At 46.4% G+C, this 19,467-nt stretch overlaps 1 protein-coding gene across 5 annotated transcripts in view; it reads right to left on the bottom strand.

The window, feature by feature from the left end:
• Positions 1–16,515, bottom strand: part of alg9 (ALG9 alpha-1,2-mannosyltransferase) — a 308,329-nt gene extending 291,814 nt beyond the window's left edge. For 2 of the 5 annotated variants that reach the window (XM_072486567.1, XM_072486570.1), the window contains exons 1-7: positions 16,306–16,514; positions 14,550–14,742; positions 12,076–12,210; positions 7,578–7,648; positions 7,129–7,217; positions 5,062–5,197; positions 2,189–2,276 (exon numbers count right to left, since the gene is read on the bottom strand). In XM_072486567.1, coding sequence (XP_072342668.1) covers positions 2,189–2,276; positions 5,062–5,197; positions 7,129–7,217; positions 7,578–7,648; positions 12,076–12,210; positions 14,550–14,742; positions 16,306–16,457 — 864 coding nt within the window. In that variant the 5' untranslated portion in view covers positions 16,458–16,514. Of the gene's footprint in view, positions 1–2,188; positions 2,277–5,061; positions 5,198–7,128; positions 7,218–7,577; positions 7,649–12,075; positions 12,211–14,549; positions 14,743–16,305 lie in introns of all 5 variants that reach the window. The other 3 variants (XM_072486571.1, XM_072486569.1, XM_072486568.1) reach the window with 3 other exon arrangements.
• Between the last annotated feature and the right edge of the window lie 2,952 nt (positions 16,516–19,467).

Genomic DNA, 19,467 nt, shown 5'->3' on the forward strand with positions numbered 1-19,467 from the left:
CAGTTTACCCGTCGCTGAAGTGGGCCATCCTGAGGTGCCGCCGGCTGTTGACCACTCGATCACCCAATAGAGTGCCCAGCCTGTGGCAGGGCTATGAAGGACCCGGAGTTGTCCGGATCGACTTGACTATTTGATGGAATCTCTTTCCCCTATTGTCTCAGTTCACATTTGTAATTTCTGTATATAGTTTTTGGGGTTGTTGTAATAAGGGGCATGTGGGGCGGGTGGGGGGGGGGGGGGGGGGGGGGGGGGGGTTGAGGGACACTGGGGAGAACTTTCTGTCGCTTCTTTGAAATAGCGCCGTGTGATTGTTTTTTAATGTGCGCTTCAAAGTGCAGACAGGGCCTTGGGTTTCCCGTCTCCTCCAAACGGCAGCATCTCCGGCAGCGCAGCACTCTCTCAGCACTGCACTGGAGTGGGACCTGCACTCCTAACTTTCTGACTCACCAAAATACAGGGGAGTTTAAAGATCTTCATTCATGTTCCCATCCCTGAGCAGGGATGGCATTCAATGGAGTGGAGGAGCTGGGACGGGTTAGTTCCTCCTAAATAATCCAGTCCTGATTAGAAGGTGCGGATGATACTCCAAGATCTTGGTGGCTGGTAAACTGGACAACTGCCCCAAGGTTAAGATAAATGGAGAAAGATGCAGCAGTATCAGACCGGGAGCACAAGAATCGGGCAAACCTTTTGACGTACAATCGGAGATCTGATAGCAAATGCTTCAGTGTGGTCTCAGGAAGACGAAACTGGAGGGAGGCAATGGTAAGACTGCTTTGGAGGAAATTGCCAAAATCTCATGGAAGGGAGGAAAAAAATCCAAGTTCGATTCTCACCACCTCCATACACAAATTTCTCAAGAGGCTGTTTAAGGAGTCGGACTGGACTGGTCAGGCAGAGAACTTTGCACTGGTACGCCATGTGCAGTATTCTCAAAGGTCGTTTGTTGGAATTTCCTCTTCAACATACCCCAAAACACAATAATAACCATTTTTAGAAAATGGTCTTCCGGGCTTAGGCAAGTAGGCCGTGCCCCGACAGAGAGAGAAAGCGTTTACGACATGTCGGGCAAATGGAAGTTCCATTGGAAGTGCACATGTCGGGAATTGTGAGGGAGTTTTCACGTACCAGTGACCAAATAACAAAATCTGCCACGTTGCCTGATCCTCAAACACAAAAGTACGCAAGGAAAATTATTCTTTGTTAAAAGAAAATCAGCAGTCCGAATAGACGGTTGATTAAACGTACTCATCGTCCAGCCTCAATTTTAACATTTTCATTCTTCTTTTCAAATTCCTCCATCGCCTCCCCATCTCTGCCACCTGCTCCAGCTTTGTTACCCTCCAAGATATTTGCGTTGCCCCAGTTCTGGCTTCCTGCACGACCCCAGTTGCCCTCGCTCCCAACATTGGTCTTCAGCTGTCAAGGTCCCGAGCTCCGCTTTCCGCTTTCTAAAAGTGCCCCTTTAGCCAAGTCTTCATTCACCTGTCCGAGAATCTCCTCACGTGGACGGTTGTCAGATTTAGTTTGAAATTTAACTACGTAAAAAGCACTGTGCAAATCCAAGTTGTGCTTGTTGGTTATGCTTGTACGATCCACCATGATGTAGCAGGAAGCAGTGCAGTGCCGTCAGCCCAACATTAAAGTTCTTTGCCAATTGAAAGCAATAAGGGGGAGGAGACTCTGCTGGGAGAAGAGGGTGGCCCAGGGGTAATGTCGCGGGGCTGGTAATCCAGAAACCCAGGCTAAAGCTCAGAGGACACAGGTTCAAATCCCACCATGAAATTACAATGAGTAAATCTGGAAAATAAAGCTAATCTCCGCAATGGTGGCGGTGACCCCCTGTGGCCGATTGTCAGAAAACCCCCGTCTGGTTCACCAATGCCCTTTAATCTGCCGCCTTTTCCCTACACGTGACTCCAGACCCGCAGCAGTTGACTCTTAACCGCCCTTTGAAATGGCCGAGCAAGCCACTCAGCTCAAGAGCAATTAGGAATGGTCAACAAACGCCGGCCTTGCCAGCAACAGCTACATCCCATGGAAGAATAAAGACCCCCCCCCCACCCCTAGAAAAAGCTCAGGGGGCAGGCTGACTATATAATGACCTATACTTGGCACTAGGCCAAAGCTGATTTTGTGCACAATTATTGACTAAGCTCCGTGATGAACCACAATGTTCTCCACCTACCAGAAAGAGCAGCAAAGCCGCAACTGTCCACATAAAAAAACTCTGGAATTTCCTCTTCATTACCACCAGGTCAAATGCTATTGGCAACCTAACAAGCAAGAGAAAATTAGTCATGGGATCAGTATTACAAACATATTCTAAAATAAGAGTTTATAAATAATATATATATATATATATAAAATGTATATATTAAAAACAAACATCTCAGAAAACAGACCGAGTCAAACAATAAACAGTAAGACTTAAAATTCAACGCTTTAGGAAACTACACTGGGTATCCTTTACCGGACTATACAGATGGGTCATTAAGGGAACAGTGGCACTATGGTGAGTGATATCATTGGACTAGTAATCCAGAGGCCTGGTCTAACGCCCTGGTGTCACAAGTACAAATCCCACTACGGCAGCTGACGGGAATGAAACAAAATTAATTAATACAGGAACATCTCCGTTAACCGGCGCGCTCGCGGAATGGGAGCTGCCGGTGGGTCAAATATGCTGTTTAACGAAGATATACAGTGAGCTCCATATTTTCATCCAATCAGAAAGCCCATGGGTAATCACATAGGGGTCGCGATCCTGCGAGAGGTGCAGGTGCTCGTGGATATAGTGAGTGGCGCCAGGGGGGAGACAGTGCTGCAGAACACTGAGAGGACAAGACCGCTGCCATCTCCAATCAAACAACTGATCCAACGCCAGAATTCCGCGCAGAGTGCCGCAAAACAGCAACTTTACTGTGACTCTGGAATAAAATGCTGGTCTTATTGATGGCGATCATGAAACTACTGGACTGTCATTAAAAACCCATCTGGTTCCCTTTAGGAGTGGAAATCTGCCACCCTTGCCTGGTCTGGCCTACATGCGATTCCAGATCCACAGCAATGAGCTTGTTTCATCCACCAGGAACAGAGAAATGGGAGTATTCCTGTTGGATGCTTCTCGTGCTGATAAAAAATAACAGATCATTTTTCCCCCCCAAGTAGTGTTCAAATAAAATCATTTAAAAAGAATGATCACTTTGTTCATTTGCTGAATTCTTGCAATCCTTTGTTTCGATATGGATTCTGAAGGCAGACTGGGAGTTTTCCATGTTTTTGCCTCTTATGAGACCTGCTTCGAGCTACCTTTGTTCTCTATTTACTATCCTTCACTTGCTGTCCATTGGGAGAACCTAGAGTGCTTTCAGGTACTGTAGAAGCTGCGGTTTACTAGAGGAAAAGAAAAAGGGGGACGTATGTCAGGGTCATGGAGAAGACTAGATAGAACTGACTGGATAGCTCTACAGAAGAGGCAGGATGGACCAAACACTTACCTTGACAAGGGTGCACTGATTTTGACGATTTATTGAATGCAATAATGCCAGGTAACTAAGAGAATTAGTGTAACAATTGACTCCAAAGCATTATTAGAGATATTAATTTAGCTCCATTACACTGTCAAAATCAGTCTGTCTTTTGCAAGAATTGAGCAAAAACAAAAAGACAATTCTTTTCAATTATTTTATTTGAACTCGTAAGTTTCTTGAAAGAAAATTCTAATAATTTGTGTCAGCATTACAGGAATACTCTGCTCAACTCTTCTTGGGCTGAAACGGATTGTAATGTGTGGTTCTGATTCTCTCTCTCTCCCCCTCCTCCTCATGCCTTGCAGCCAAATAGAATCATAGAACCACTACTACAGTGCAGAAGGAGGCCATTCGGCCCATCACGTCTGCACCAACCCTCCGAGCACCCAAACCCACTGCCCCACCCTATTGCTGTAACCCCTCCCAACCTGCACATTTTTGGACACTAAGGGGCAATCCACATAACCTGCATTTCTCTGGACTGTGGGAGGAAACCAGAGCATCCGGAGGAAACTCACGCAGACACGGGGAGAAAATGCATACTCCACACAGACAGTCACCCAAGGCCGGAATCGAACCCGGATTCCTGTTGCTTTGAGGCAGCAGTGCTAACCACTGTGCCACCGTGCAACAATAATGCAGCTGGACGTGGCGCAGTGGGTAGCACTGGGACTGCGGCGCTGAGGACCCGGGTTCAAATCCCGGCCCTACGTCACTGTCCGTGTGGTGTTTGCACATTCTCCCCGTGTCTGCGTGGGTTTCACCCCCACAGCACAAAGATGTGCAGGTTAGGTGGATTGGCCACGCTAAATTGCCCCTTAATTGGAAAAAAAAATAATTGGCTACTCTTACAAAAACAATAATGCAGCTTGGCTTCTTGAACTTTGCAGGGTTAGACTGCACCCAGTTTAACGCAACCACCCACTGTTCCCAAACTGTACCCATGCCCCCTGTCACTGCTGCCTTCTGAATAAGCCACGTGCCACACAGATGGGCAGGTCAACAACCAACATTGTCCAAGGCAAGGACTTGTTGCTATTCCGAATTCAACTTCTGGAGATTAGCCATGAGCGTCCAGAGTTTTTGTGGAAAGCCAGCTCACCTTCCCGCGTGATATGACCAGAAAGACCTGAACTGTTACTATTGCACAAAGCAGGGGGAATAAAAATACAGTTTTGCACGAGCTTCCTACTCAGACCAAACTCCTTCCGCAACAATGGGTAATTTCAAGTCAGACAATTTTAAGATCGCCGCCTCAAACTGCCCCTGTGAGACATTCTTTTTTTAATATAAATTTAGAGTACCCAATTCATTTTTTTCCAATTAAGGGGCAATTTAGCGTGGCCAATCCACCTACCCTGCACATCTTTGGGTTGTGGGGGTGAAACCCACGCAGACACGGGGAGAATGTGCAAACTCCACACGGACAGTGACCCAGGGCCGGGATTCGAACTCGGGTGCTCAGCGCCGTAGTCCCAGTGCTAACCACTGCACCACGTGCCCCCCCCCCCCAGTGAGACATTCTTACCCAAGAGCTGCACTGAAGGGCCAGCCCAAAATGGCTCCTGCTGCCACTCCCAGTATCGCCACGGCATTCCTATCCGTAAACCAGCCAGTCATTGCAATTAGAGTTGTGTTCATACAGAAGCTGCTGGGGAGGAATGCTGAAAACGAGAGAGAGAGAATGAGAAAGAGGGAGAGAGAGCATTAAACAAGCCACATTGGCATTCATGGCAGTAAATAAAAGGCCAAACACACCAACAACATGAGCTGATTCCAAATTGCCACCAATGGCATTCAGGCTCCTGAAACCCAGGTACCAGAGTCTTTTTATTCGGAACTATTACATCTTTTTATTCACTTGTTTGAATTTTCTTGTTTGGGATGATGGTCCAACTTGGTGCTTCCGCCTCACAACGGTCAGCATCAGCAACTGAGATATATTCAAATGAACAAAAACGTGGATTTAAATGTTTCGTGTGGTTTTAAGTTCCATCACATGCCCTCAGACAAGCGTAAGCTAGCTGGGAGAAAGAGCGCAGTATGACCTTCTGGCTAATTTAGGACCAATGACCCAGAGGCTTAGACTAATATTCTGGACAATGTGAGTTCAAATCCAAACACGACAGCCAACATAAATTCAGTTAATTGAATAATGCGACTATGTAACTATTGGATTGCACTCCACACCTATCTGGTTCACAATCGTCTTTTAGGGAAGGAAATCTGCCATTCTTACTGGGTCTGGCCTACACACAACTCAGGGGCTGGTTTAGCACAGTGGACTAGACAGCTGGCTTGTAATGCAGAACAAGGCCAGCAGCGCGGGTTCAATTCCCGTACCGGCCTCCCCGAACAGGCGCCGGAATGTGGCGACTAGGGGCTTTTCACAGTAACTTCATTGAAGCCTGCTTGTGACAATAAGTGATTATTATTATGTGGTTGAATCGGAAATGGCCTACCAAGGCAGTGGTCAAGGCGGCTCACCACCACCTTCTCAAGGGCAATTGTCAAAGGACAATAAATGCAGCGACAACACATTCAGTGATGCTGGGTAGAGTGCTCTTTCGGAGGATCAGTGCAGACTCAATGGACCGAATGGCCTCCTTCTGTGCTTCAGGGATTCTACGACCCTGCAATAAATGAGCAACCCCTTATTTTGTTTTTACTTTTTTTTTAAAGAGTACCCAATTATTTTTTTTCCAATTAAGCGGCAATTTAGCGTGGCAATCCACCTAACCAGCACATCTTTGGGTTGTGGGGGCGAAACCCATGCAGACATGGGGAGAATGTGCAAACTCCACATGGACAGTGACCCAGGGCCGGGATTCGAACCCGGGTCCTCGGCGCCGCAGTCCCAGTGCTAACCACTGCGCCACATGCCGCCCTTGCAACCCCTTATTTTTAAAAAGTGACCCCCAGTTCTCGATTTTCCGACAAGAGGAATCGTCCTCCCCACTTCCCCCCCTGTCTATACCCCTCAGGCTCTTGAAGGTTTCGACCATGCGAAGGCAGAAGGCACATCAAGGTGACCCCGGTCATCATGGTTCAACATATCACCAAAGTCTAACCACCAAACCCATCAAAGATTGTGTGAACAATGATGGTGTGTGGGCCGAGGGCCCGTGATAAACAAAGTCTCGCACAGGCTTCCACCGGGGTCCAGTCACGTGAAGGCCCATGGCAGAAACTAGTGACCTTGAACAGAAACCAGCCTCGAATCAACAGACAGCCGACAGCCTCACAAAGAAGTAATCAGTAAGAAGACTGGTTACCACATTCCGGCGCCTGTTCGGGGAGGCCGGTACGGGAATTGAACCCGCGCTGCTGGCCTTGTTCTGCATTACAAGCCAGCTGTCTAGCCCACTGTGCTAAACAAGCCCCTGAGTTGTGTGTAGGCCAGACCCAGTAAGAATGGCAGATTTCCTTCCCTAAAAGACGATTGTGAACCAGATAGGTTTGGAGTGCAATCCAATAGTTACATAGTCGCATTATTTAATTAACTGTCGATTGGTTTCTCTCCACACATTTCTCGTGCCTGCATTTAACTGCATACTCTCACTTCAAGATGCACGAATTTGTCTCCTGTACTCACCAGCTGCTGAACAGAACATCCCGGTATTCAAAACCATGAACGCCAGCATTAAACGACCAACATGAAGCCCAAACTTCTTGCAAACAGCTCTGGAACACAGCCAGTGTATGTCATTTTAGCGAGACAAACACATTAAAATGAAATTAGTTAACAAATAGAGAGAAAACAAAACTAACATTCCAAATACACAGCGGACCAGTCAGCACCTGAAAGGGTATGTTAATACTGTGGGTGCGAAAGCTTTTGAGAGGCCGCACAACAATTCTGATGATCTCTACATCATTATGATCCATGGTCATGACATTTTTACTTCACCATTGCTGAGTTGTCCAACGGATATTTTTTCAGCATAGCCTGTTCTTATATCAAATTTCCTAGTATTATCAATTTTTTCTGAAATCATCAGTACAGGAAAGGTCCAAGCTAATTGGTAAAATGCATCGACTTACTTGTAAAAGTACAGCTCACAAATGCAGCAGAAAAAGGCTAAAAGACATCGTAAGAAATAGAAGACAAGAACCTGGAAAAATAAAACCCTCTGTATTAAATAAAGCTAAGGTGCAAAGTCAAACATCAATTGCTGAACTGAAATGATAAAAGTCTCTGATCTTTTTTTAGTGCGGTATTCATAATAATGTAAATAATGACAAATCTGTAAACTTCTTTAAAGTGTCCTTCGCCCCTCCTATGCATCCCAACAATGCTTGCATATCTTTACCGTGCTACTGTGACCCAAAGCTTACCTGCCCCTCCCTGTGGAATGAGTTCAGTCATGGAAGGAGAGTCCAGCTTCGCTGAACAAAAGGAATAATATATGCAAGGGCTTGACTAGAGAGGAATGTGTTTCAAGCTAGCAGATACATTATTGGAATTAACAATCCTAACCTTTCTGGGCAACTCGTTTGGCCAAGATTACACTATTTAAATGGTAGAAAGCAAAAGCAATGAGTTCCAATGTGATTTGTAGAGGAACACACAGCTGATGCTTAAAGCATTGCAGTTCAGAGAGCAATTTCTGTTGTTATGAATGCAAGATTTTATTAAGTGGTTAGTTTTAAAACTGTCTCCTTTAATTTAGGGTAAAACAGAATGGCGCAATGTCTGGAGACATGTGGCCCATGTGGTTTGGTTGTCATGGGGAAAAGGGGCCCAGGACAAAACCTATAGGAAACCAAATGATAAGTTTCACATCTCGACATAACAAGAAACAGCTGGTCTTTCTGGACTCTGGTTCAAAGACCCGGAGAGGAAGATCAGAGCAGCTACTATTGCACAAAGTCACTGAGCAGGGTGGCAAGGACAACAGACTTTCTGTTTGAAAAGATGCAACTTGCGAGATTAAAGCACTGAGGAGTCACCAGAATAGGACTTACTGCTGAGAGTCAGATCAAGGGTACTCAGACGACTGAGTGAATGGACTTTCATAGGATTAGAACATAGAAACTACAGTGCAGAAGGAGGCCATTCAGCCCATTGAGTCTGCACCGACCTACTTAAACCCTCACTTCCACCCTATCCCCGTAACCCAATAACCCCTCCTAACCTTTTTGGACACTAAGGGCAACTTACCATGGCCAATCCACCTAACCTGCATGCCTTTGGACTGTGGGAGGAAACCGGAGCACCCGGAGGAAACCCATGCAGACACGGGGAGAACGTGCAGACTCCGCACAGACAGTGACCCAGCGGGGAATCAAACCTGGGACCCTGGCGCTGTGAAGCCACAGTGCTAGCCACTTGTGCTACCGTGCTGCCCGATATTGGAAGACTTGCCCTGGTGTGACAGGGAGAAGACAGTCTATCAAAGAGGAATGTGGGACTTAATCTTCAAGGTTACCCATCTGCTGAGGCAGTGGCATAACTTACAAATGGGTTGTAATGCATTCTCAGTTGCGTTAATTGGTGAAGTCGGAGTAACCTTTTCTGTAGTTCGGTAACTATTAAGTAATATTTAGTCTTTGTTTATTTTTAGTTTGTTTGTTGAAGTAAAACATCTTAAAATGTGCAATCTTGTTGCGCGATTATTCTCTCAGTCACTGTTTCCAATTAAATATGGTGTCTGGTAGGGCTGCCCTCTCTCTCCCATCCTGTCATGTGTTGTATAGCAGCCTTTGCTGAGTTCATCAGAAAGGATCCGTGCATAAGAGGAGTCACAATCCCAGGCAGTGAAGGCACTCAAGTCAAAGCCTCCCTGTAGTTGGGCGATGTCGCCGTCTTCCACTCGGATCCACTATCGGTGCACAGACTGATCAACATCTACCACCAGTTCGAACAAGCCTCGGCTGCCAAGGTGGCAAGAGCGAGGCCATGTTCTTTGGAAAGTGGGCTGGCCGATCCAGTGTCCCCTTCACCGTCAGGTCAGATGGCCTGAGGGTGCTGGGGATATGGTTCGGAGGGACCAGGGCATGCTTTAGAAACTGGAAGGAACGAGTAGGTATAATGAACCAAAAACTAGGTATGTGGGAGCGACACTCCCACACTATTGCAGGTTGGAACATGGTCCTCAGGCACAAGGCACTCTGTGTTACTGTACCTAACTAAGGTCTGGCCGACTTTCAGTCCTGCACTGCGGCGATTGCCCGAGCCATTTTACGCTTCATCTAGGGGTCAACAATAGACCACGTTTAAAGGGGTGTGATGTACAAATCTCTAGATAAAGCCCTGATCCTAATGGCCAATTTGGTGTGTGGTTGCATCAAGCTGTGCGTAGATCCTCAGTATGCAAACACCAAGTCTCACTCAGTGCTGAGGTGCTATGTGTCCTGTTGTGAAGGATGGGTCGGGCCACGCCGCCACGGAACGCTTGTCCCTCGTGGTACAATCTATGCAGAGAAAAATCTATACAAGTCCATCAGGCAGTGGTCTGCACACAACGTCCCAGAGGCCCTTCTGGGAAAGGTGATGGTGGATCCTGTCAGATGGTTCCCTGAGCAGACTGTCATGGTAATTTGGCAGAATGCCTCATCACCAGAACTTTCAAACAAGCACCGGGACCTAGCTTGGCTGGTGGTGAAAAAGACCCTCCCCACCAGATCCTTCATGCATGCCCGGAGTCTCACCCCATCCGCATGCTGCCCTCGAGGTGACTGGTGGAGAAGAGACCGTTGTCCAGATCCTCATGGAATATGCCTTTGCAAAGAAATCTGGAGAGCCACGAGGTATTTTTTGTTGAGGTGCATTGCGAGCAGCTCCATGACGCAGGGCTCTGTGCTCCACGAGCTGTTCCCAGGGAGACACACCAAAACAATCAGCTGTTGCTGAGGAATCATCAACTTGGTGAAAGAAGCTCTTTGGCCTGCTTGAAGCTTGTTGTTCTTCCAGTGCAAAAGGTTGTCCCCGACAGAGTGTTGCAGACTGGCACATTCCAAAGCCCAGGACTACGGGCTGAGGGATGCACTGAAGCTTGGGGAAGCCGCCACAGAGACACAATGGGTGAAGGTTGCTGTCTTAGACCTTTCAGCCATAACGAACCGAGGGGCTTGGAATTGTATAGAACCCCCTTGGGCTGTATGAATCACATAGAATGCACACCGTGAATATTACATGTATCACAATTATATTGAAGCACCTCAGAGTGCAACTTGATCTGGGTAGACAATTTGAATCTGCTGCACCATTTTGAAATGTCTGTTATGCTTCCTTGACTGTATTGAAGTAACACAAGAGTGCAACATGACGTATGTAGAGAACCTGAATATTATTGCGATGTTTGTAATGTGCCTTGAGATACTTTACAAATAAAGTTACAAATAATGGGCGGCACGGTGACATAGTGGTTAGCGCTGCAGGCTCACAGCGCCAGGGACCCGGGTTCAATTCCGGCCTCGGGTGACTGTCTGCGTGGAGTTTGCACGTTCTCCCCGTGCCTGCGTGTGTTTCCTCCGGGTGCTCCGGTTTCCTCCCACAATCCAAAGATCATCATAGAATTTACATTCTATGTAAATGTCGGTTAGGTGGGTTGGCCATGTTAAGTTGCCGCTTAGTCTCCAAAGGTTGGTGGGGTTGCGGGGATAGGGCAGGGGAGTGGGCCTGGGTAGGGTGCTTCCTTCAGAGGGTTGGTACAGGAACGATGGGCCAAATGGCCTCCTAATGTACTGTAGGAATTCTAAGCATATTTTTGAAAAAAAAGACACAGATATCTTGGCCCAAAGTGTCAACCCTGCAACGCTAGCAAGAGTCAAATTGAAGCAAGACTAGGTGTGACTCTACCTGAAGGAAAGCAGTGATAGTTTCTCCCTAACCACCCTATTTCCTCTGGTGCCCAAAACAATGGAACATAAGCCTTAAGTCATAGAATCATAGAATTTACAGTGCAGAAGGAGGCCATTCGACTCATCGAGTCTGCACTGGCCCTTGGAAAGAGCACCCCACCCAAGCCCACACCTCCACCCTATCCCCATAACCCAACCCAATCTTTTTGGATACTGAGGGCAATTTAGCATGGTGAATCCACCTAACCTGCACATCTTTGGACTGTGAGAGGATACCGGAGCACCCGGAGGAAACCCACACAGACACGGGGAGAACGTGCAGACTCCACACAGACAGTGACCCAAGCCGGGAATCGAACCTGGCACCCTGGAGCTGTGCAGCAACTGTGCTAGCCATTGTGCTACCGTGCCGTATGTCAAGCCGGACTATACAGGAATGATGTCAGGAAACACTTCTGCACACAAAGAATAATCAAAATCTGGAACTCTCTCCTAAAAAGGTTGTAGAGGCTGGCAGAGTTAATTGAAAATTCAAGACAGAGATCGATCATTTTTGTTTGCAAGGGCATTAAGAGATATGCAGCAATAGGCAGAAAATGGGATTTGAGGTGCCATGATCAAACTGAATGGCAGAACAGGTGTGAAGAGCTAAAGGGCCTAATCCTGTTCCTAATGCTCAAATGGATCAATACGGTTGACCAGAAATGACCTTGTACACAAAAAGCTTTCTATTAACCTTGTTGGTTTGCAGAACGTTTGCATGGAACCAGGCAGGTAAGACATGGAGCCACAGGTAAGCATAAGAACGAATGGCGTACACTGGAGAATATTCCCAGGTCTGGAATCCCGTACCATATAGCAGGAAGTGAGTCTGGGAACAAAGATACAAGATATGAATTATAAGAATAATCAACTCCCAGTCGTAAGATCACATTTCCCCATTTACCCTCCCTTCCTGAAACTTTACACTTTTTCTTTACATATAGCTAAATTACCCCACTGCAAATTAAATCAAATTTTGATGCTGTTATAATGCGCAACTTAGCCAGTTATAATCGACATTCAGACACAGAATCAGGAAACATTCTTGTCTTGGTGCTCATTGATCCCTTCCATTTACTGGTGACATGACAGAGATCATTTCCTGGGCAAATGCCGCAAACTCTCTTCTCTCCCACGTATGCTTTTTCTGGCTTTCCTCCCCTCTTTGCAGCTTTGACTATTATTATGATCCCAGACCAGACCCCAACAGTGGCTAGGATACTGGACCAAAACTCCAATATTTTAGTTTATTTTGTAAGACTGTGCGGAAAGAATACCTCGCTCCAGGTGTGATTGCAGGAAAAAATAGGGATTTGGCATTTTAAAGCAAAATGTTATCATTAACACAGTATTAAAATCTTTAACCTCACATCTGGAAATAGTTTACAATTACACCTTAAGCAATACTACTCAATACAGTAAATACAATACCCTTAATCACTATCTCTATTCCCAATTAAACAACAAGAAAAGACATACAGCTCTCTATCCATCCCACATCCCAATGGCACAGAGTAATACTTGTTTTCCAGAACAGATTTGGCTCCTGTTAAAACCCCTGCAGACTGGTTAGATGTCTTCAAAAAGCTGTTCCCGTAACAGCCTCCCCAAACAGGCGCCGGAATGTGGCGACTAGGGGCTTTTCACAGTAACTTCATTGAAGCCTACTTGTGACAATAAGCGATTTTCATTTCATTTCATTTTTCATTTCAACTGGCTTGCTTTAGCTTGTTCCTTGTCCTCAGACAAGTCTGCATGGCTTTAAATACTACTAATCCTTTTATCTATCCTACTGTGAAAGTAAAATACCTTTCTTGTGGTCTAAAGGGTAACCAGATTAGAAGTCAACTCAAAAATTGTTTCTCAAAATGTCTGAATACCTTAGCTTCACCCAGCAATGACATCATCTCCCCAAGCTGAAAACAAATTAATTGCCCAGGCTGAAACCACATTAACTCCCCAGGGACACCCCTAGTCAAACAACAGTGCATTATCCCAAGCTTTGTATGATGGTCAATTTCACCTCTGGGTCCTAAAAGCTTTCTGCTCTTGCAAAATAAGATTCTTTAAAAAACATTTTTTTAAAGTTTAGCATATACAATTATTTTTTTCCAATTAAGGGGCAATTTAGCATGGCCAATCCATCTACCCTACACATCTTTTTGGGTTGTGGGGGTGAGACCCACGCAGACAAGATTCTTTTAAAAACATGACTACTGCAGTCAAACACACACTAACACAGGCTGTTACCCTTAAATTGCCATATGTTTATAATCCAATATATCTAAAGTCCTACATTCGTCACATTACCCCATTCTCTTGCTTGAACAGGAACTTATCTTGGGCAGCATGGTAGCATAGTGGTTAGCACAATTGCTTCACAGCTCCAGGGTCCCAGGTTCGATTCCCCACTGGGTCACTGTCTGTGCGGAGTCTGCACGTTCTCCCTGTGTGTGCGTCGGTTTCCTCCGGGTGCTCCGGTTTCCTCCCACAGTCCAAAGATGTGCAGGTTAGGTGGATTGGCCATGCTAAATTGCCCTTAGTGTCCAAAATTGCCCTTAGTGTTGGGTGGGGTTACTGGGTTATGGGGATGGGGTGGGAGTGTGGGCTTGGGTGGGGTGCTCTTTCCAAGAGCCGGTGCAGACTCGATGGGCCGAATGGCCTCCTTCTGCACTGTAAATTCTATGAATTCTATCAAAAGTGACCAGCCTATGTCTTCACACTGTGATGCACAATCTACAATATGTACCAAGGCATGGGGAACATAAGAGAGCTCACAACAAAGGGACATCTGGACTCGAAACGTTAGCTTTTTTCTCTCCCTACAGATGCTGCCAGGTCTGCTGAGATTTTCCAGCATTTTCTCTTTTGGTTTCAGATTCCAACATCCGCAGTAATTTGCTTTTATTTGGAAGAGAGCTCACTCTCGGGGGAGTGCTCAATAAATGCCGGCTACACTTGAGAGAAATCTGCATTAAAATCTGAGCATGCTGTAATTAACTGGAAAAAATCATTCCAACAGCTTCTGCAACCAAGTTATGTTAATGTTTTTTTTAAAAACCAACATTTCTTCCCTCTGCTGAATAGAAATATTAATAAACGTTGGAGTCGCTACATTCAAAAGCCTCTGACATTTCAACCACAAAACTTGGATTCCAAATGACTTACTGGCTCCCAGTAGTTGAACGTTTCATCACAGTCTGAAATGTTACTGAGCAATGCTGCACAGAACCGTGCAGAGATGAGACATTTAAAGGCTGTAGAACCTTCGGGTGCCCACACTTGTCCTGCTTTAGCACCTGGTTGCCTAGAAATGGGCAAATATCGAAGATAAGGGGAAGTACAGTGGACTGGGTACAAGCTAAATGATTAAAGGAATGACAGGATTTGTAATGGTACATATAAAGGAATAAGCTATTAGTAAGGCAACAAAAATATCTCAAGTTTAAAAATGCCCTATCACATTAAAATGGCCCGAAGCACTTAATAGAATGGACTGCTGACTGGATTGATGTAGATTTATTATGGAGGCGCATGTCGCAACAACTTTGTGGTCAGTGACCCACTGATGCACGTTTAGTGCTGTCGGTTGAATGGGTATATGTTGGCTGGGACACTGGGACTCTTTGCCCTTCTTCATGCCAAGAAGAAATGGCTTCACTTCAGCATCTCATTCAAAACACAGCATCTCCAGTCGTGTCATAGTCTCTGCCACCTACACTTCTGCATATCACACAGTTGCTTGCCATCAAGAAAATGGTTATTAGTTGCCAATGCCATAGCTGTCAATGACAAAGGTGCTGCATAAACTGTATTAAGCATGTCAACTGTGAAGCAACAATGTGCATCTTGTTGAAGTGTGATTTCATCATAATACTGGAGTTGAGAAGAACGAGGGGTGATTTTATTTAAACACAAGATTCTGAGGGGGCTTTGACAGTATGGATGCTGAAAGGATGTTTCCCTTTGTGGGGGAAATCTAAAACTGCGGGGTGGTTGGTCCCAAAGTAAGGGGTCTCCCATTTGAGAAAGAGATGAGGAGGAATTTCTTATCCGAGAGTCATTAGCCTTTCAAACTCAGGGTGGGATTCTTTGGGATTCCAGTGACCGGAAATTCCCGCCCGAGTTCAACGGACCTTTACATGATCCCCATCCCGCCCGTGGCAACCTTGCGTCCGGCACGGCCGAAGAATCCAGCCCTCAGTGTCTCCAGAGCGCAGGAGAGGCTGCGTCATTGAATATATTCAAGGCTGGGTTAGACAGATTTTTCACAGAGAAGGGAGATAAGTGTTACTGGGTGGGGTGCAGGCGGGAAAGTGGAGTCCGTGGTCTTATTGAACGATGGAGCAGGCTCGCTTCTCGCCCTTTTGGCTGAGATCGAGACCAAGATGAGGTGTGATGCCTTTTCTTGTCAACTTGGGTCTTGTAAGTCTCTCTTATGGAGACCATGAATTTGATTCAATTTGAATTGGAATTGTTTTTGGGAGCAAACAAAGAGATGGATTAAGGGCTTGGACTGGCCACTCTGCGCATTGGCTTTGTAATTTGTAGAATGGAGTAAAAAACATGGAGTAGGTTCTAGGGGTCAAACGGTCTATTGCTATTGCTTATGTATTATAATGTTTTCAATCTCCAACTTGCCTAAGCCAGGAGGGTCCTGCAGGCAGTACAAAGATCCCTGATGTGAGTGACAGTGAAAGAGAAACATTGTAGCAATTAATTGTAACAACAAATTGTAACATGAATGAATGAATGTAGCAATGTGAGTGGCGCAGGCGCAGTAGTCCCGGGGCGCGCGGGGAGCAGCTCAATGACAGGCGGCCCGGGGAAGGGGGAAGGCTGCAAAGTGCTGACAACGGGCTTTGCAGCCGGTACACCGGCCCCCGTACACCGGGCCGGAGCCTGTCCCGGGCCGGCTACTCACCCATCCCTGCTCTCTGGGCTCCTCTCCTCCGCTTTGCTCTCCCCTCTGGGGAGCCGGCTGCCGTCTCCCCCGGGAGGGAGGCTCCCGTCCTGGGACTGCCTGCCCCCGGCTGCCCCTCTGCCGCCGGCTCGGTGCCTGAGCTTCGAGGCCATTCCCTGCCAACCGGGGCTACGGTGAGCGGCCAGGCTCAGCAACCTTCCCCCAATACGGGAGGCGGCGAGGCTCAAAATGTACTCTGAGGAAGAGCGGTCGCGATACCGCTGTGCTGCACCTCTAACCAAGTGTGATGCCTCCTGTTGCTGAATTTCCCGGGCCCCTTTTGGTCACGGAACCATTTGCAAAACTAAGTTCCGCGCGTTATTTCCCCCAGTTTAATTCTTCCAACGACTGTGCATCAACTACATTTAAGTATTTGATGTGGATAATTGTTTTACCTTTGTAATGTCCTTTTTGGGGAAATTAACGCCTTATGTTGCATCCTTCTGCTCCAAGACTCCGGAGCACTGAGTCGGTCAGAGGAAATAAGAACTGGGAGAAGTTTTGCTCCACCTTGTACCTGAATAATTTGCCACCTCTGTCTCCCTTCAATATAATTGCAGTTCTGAGATGAACATGTAACTGTTGTAATTCGGAACGAGCTCAGTGTCAGTTTCCTCGCACCTCAAAATTATGATATCGCTGACCTCATTCTCTTAGGGTCAAGGAACATTATCCAGTTGAGCTGAGCAATTCCACCTGTCAAAAAACTTAGCAATCGCCCATTCTAAAATCTATCCAATTCTCCCAATTTTGTCCACTGCCCCGACCATTCCACCAGCTCTGGCTACTTTGCAGTTATCCCCCATTCTACATTGCCCCGAGGTGGTGGCAGTGGGTCTACGTCTTTAACAGCTGCAGTCTTTGCGGTTATGGTGCCCCTTACGCTGTTAAATCGGGAATTCCTGGATTGTACTCTGCAATGGAGAATTTTGCACTTCAGTGGCATGTAGTTAACTGCAAATTTCCCTCTTATAAATTTCAGGCCATTACCCCTGCTCCTGAGGTTTCTGGCAGTCGCCACCATACCTAGTTTCAATGTATTTCTCCAATGCTGAATAATATCAGAGACTTTTCTCCAGACTCTTCAATGTTCGCTCGTAACCAAGGTACCTTAAGCTAGTTCTCAGTTTGGTTGACCTTTACCACGCTGCTTCCATTGCCTGAATATTGTAGTTGTGCACAGTTGTTCAAACGTAGTCGTGCCAATGTCTTGTACAGATTCATAATAATCTTTATTGACACAAGTATGCATACATCAACACTGCAATGAAGTTGCAGCACGGTAGCATTGTGGATAGCACAATTGCTTCACAGCTCCAGGGTCCTAGGTTCGATTCCGGCTTGGGTCACTGTCTGTGCGCAGTCTGCACATCCTCCCCGTGTGTGCGTGGGTTTCCTCCGGGTGCTCTGGTTTCCTCCCACAATCCAAAGATGTGCAGGTTAGGTGGATTCGCCATGATAAATTGCCCGTAGTGTCCAACATTGCCCTTAGTGTTTGGTGGGGTTACTGGATTATGGGGATAGGGTGGAGGTGTTGACCTTGGGTAGGGTGCTCTTTCCAAGAGCCGGTGCAGACTCGAATGGCCGAATGGCCTCCTTCTGCATTGTAAATTCTATGATAATCTTTGACGTTACTGTGAAAAGCCCCTAGTTGCCACATTCCAGTGCCTGTTCGGGTACACTGAGGGAAAATTCAGAATGTCCAATTCACCTATTCATTATCAGCGGTGTGCTCTGCTTCATATACACCCCAAGTGAATGGGCAGCACGGTAGCATTGTGGATAGCACAATTGCTTCACAGCTCCAGGGTCCCAGGTTCGATTCCCGGCTTGGGTCACTGTCTGTGCGGAGTCTGCACGTCCTCCCCGTGTGTGTGTGGGTTTTCCCCGGGTGCTCCGGTTTCCTCCCACAGTCCAAAAATGTACAGGTTAGGTGGATTGGCCATGCTAAATTGCCCTTAGTGTCCAAAATTGCCCTTAGTGTTGGGTGGGGTTACTGGGTTATGGGGATAGGGTGTAGGTGTTGACCTCGGGTAGGGTGCTCTTTCCAAGAGCCGGTGCAGACCCAATGGGCCGAATGGCCTTCTGCACTGTAAATTCTAATTCTATGAAGAATCAGCTGGCTGGCTCTCTTTATTGCCATCAATGGTTCAGTGAACTTTGCACTAAAATCACAGCCCCCTTCCCTTGAAGTTTTATAACCTAACACTATTTTGATTATCGACTACTTTTTATTTCCCTCCCCTTCATCTTATTACCTTGCATTTGTTCACATAAAATCCCAGCTGCCACTCACCAGACCACTTTATCTGTTCTGATTATTTTGCATTCGCTTTGCAGGTTCCTCCTGGTGTCAAACCTGCCCTGCTGGCGTTGCCTACAACCAGAGAGCACTGACTCTGTGCTCACCTCCAAATTAAACACATCCACTGTTAAAAGCGATGTCTGCAGCACCAATCCTGGTTGCACCCTTATGGTGACCCCCTCCCTGCCATGCTAATGAAGAGCCTTTTGCAACCGCCCTTTACTTTCGCTAATATAGAATCCTTTCACAAGGATTGCTGGAATCTAAACATATCACATCTGCAGAATTTCTGTCCTCAACTCGGTCTGTTATTTCCTTTAATAATTCCATTGAATTAATTTGACAAAACCTTCTTTTGGTAGCTCCTTACAAACCCATCAGATTTCAAAATGTCTTTTAATATTTTGCATCTAATTGCACTGGCTTGTGTGTTCCTTAGATTCCTTCACAGCATTTTTCAAAGATTGGTTGGGTATTATGTTAACTACACCCCGATCAGCATCAAGGATTCTAAGATTCCCCAGAAATGATGAATAAGATCAGGACCAATTTCACGAATATGAGATCCACCCAAACCTATTCGCTTGTCTGCCGTTAAGTTTCACAGCCAACCAATGTTTAGCTTACATTTCTATTTTAGTAGTTTCGCTGCCGTCACCCCCCCCCCCCCCCCCCCCCCCAGAAGATGAAGCTTCTGACCTGGGGAGGCCGCTCAGGGTTTCCTGCACAAACACCACCCTGGCACTCTTATGACCGTCCACCCCTCCTGAATTAATGGCCTTGCTACGATCCCAAAACAGTCATGGATGAGGATATCC

The sequence above is a fragment of the Scyliorhinus torazame genome, chromosome 21 (genome assembly GCF_047496885.1).
Source record: "Scyliorhinus torazame isolate Kashiwa2021f chromosome 21, sScyTor2.1, whole genome shotgun sequence".
NCBI classification, from domain to species: Eukaryota; Metazoa; Chordata; class Chondrichthyes; order Carcharhiniformes; family Scyliorhinidae; genus Scyliorhinus; species Scyliorhinus torazame.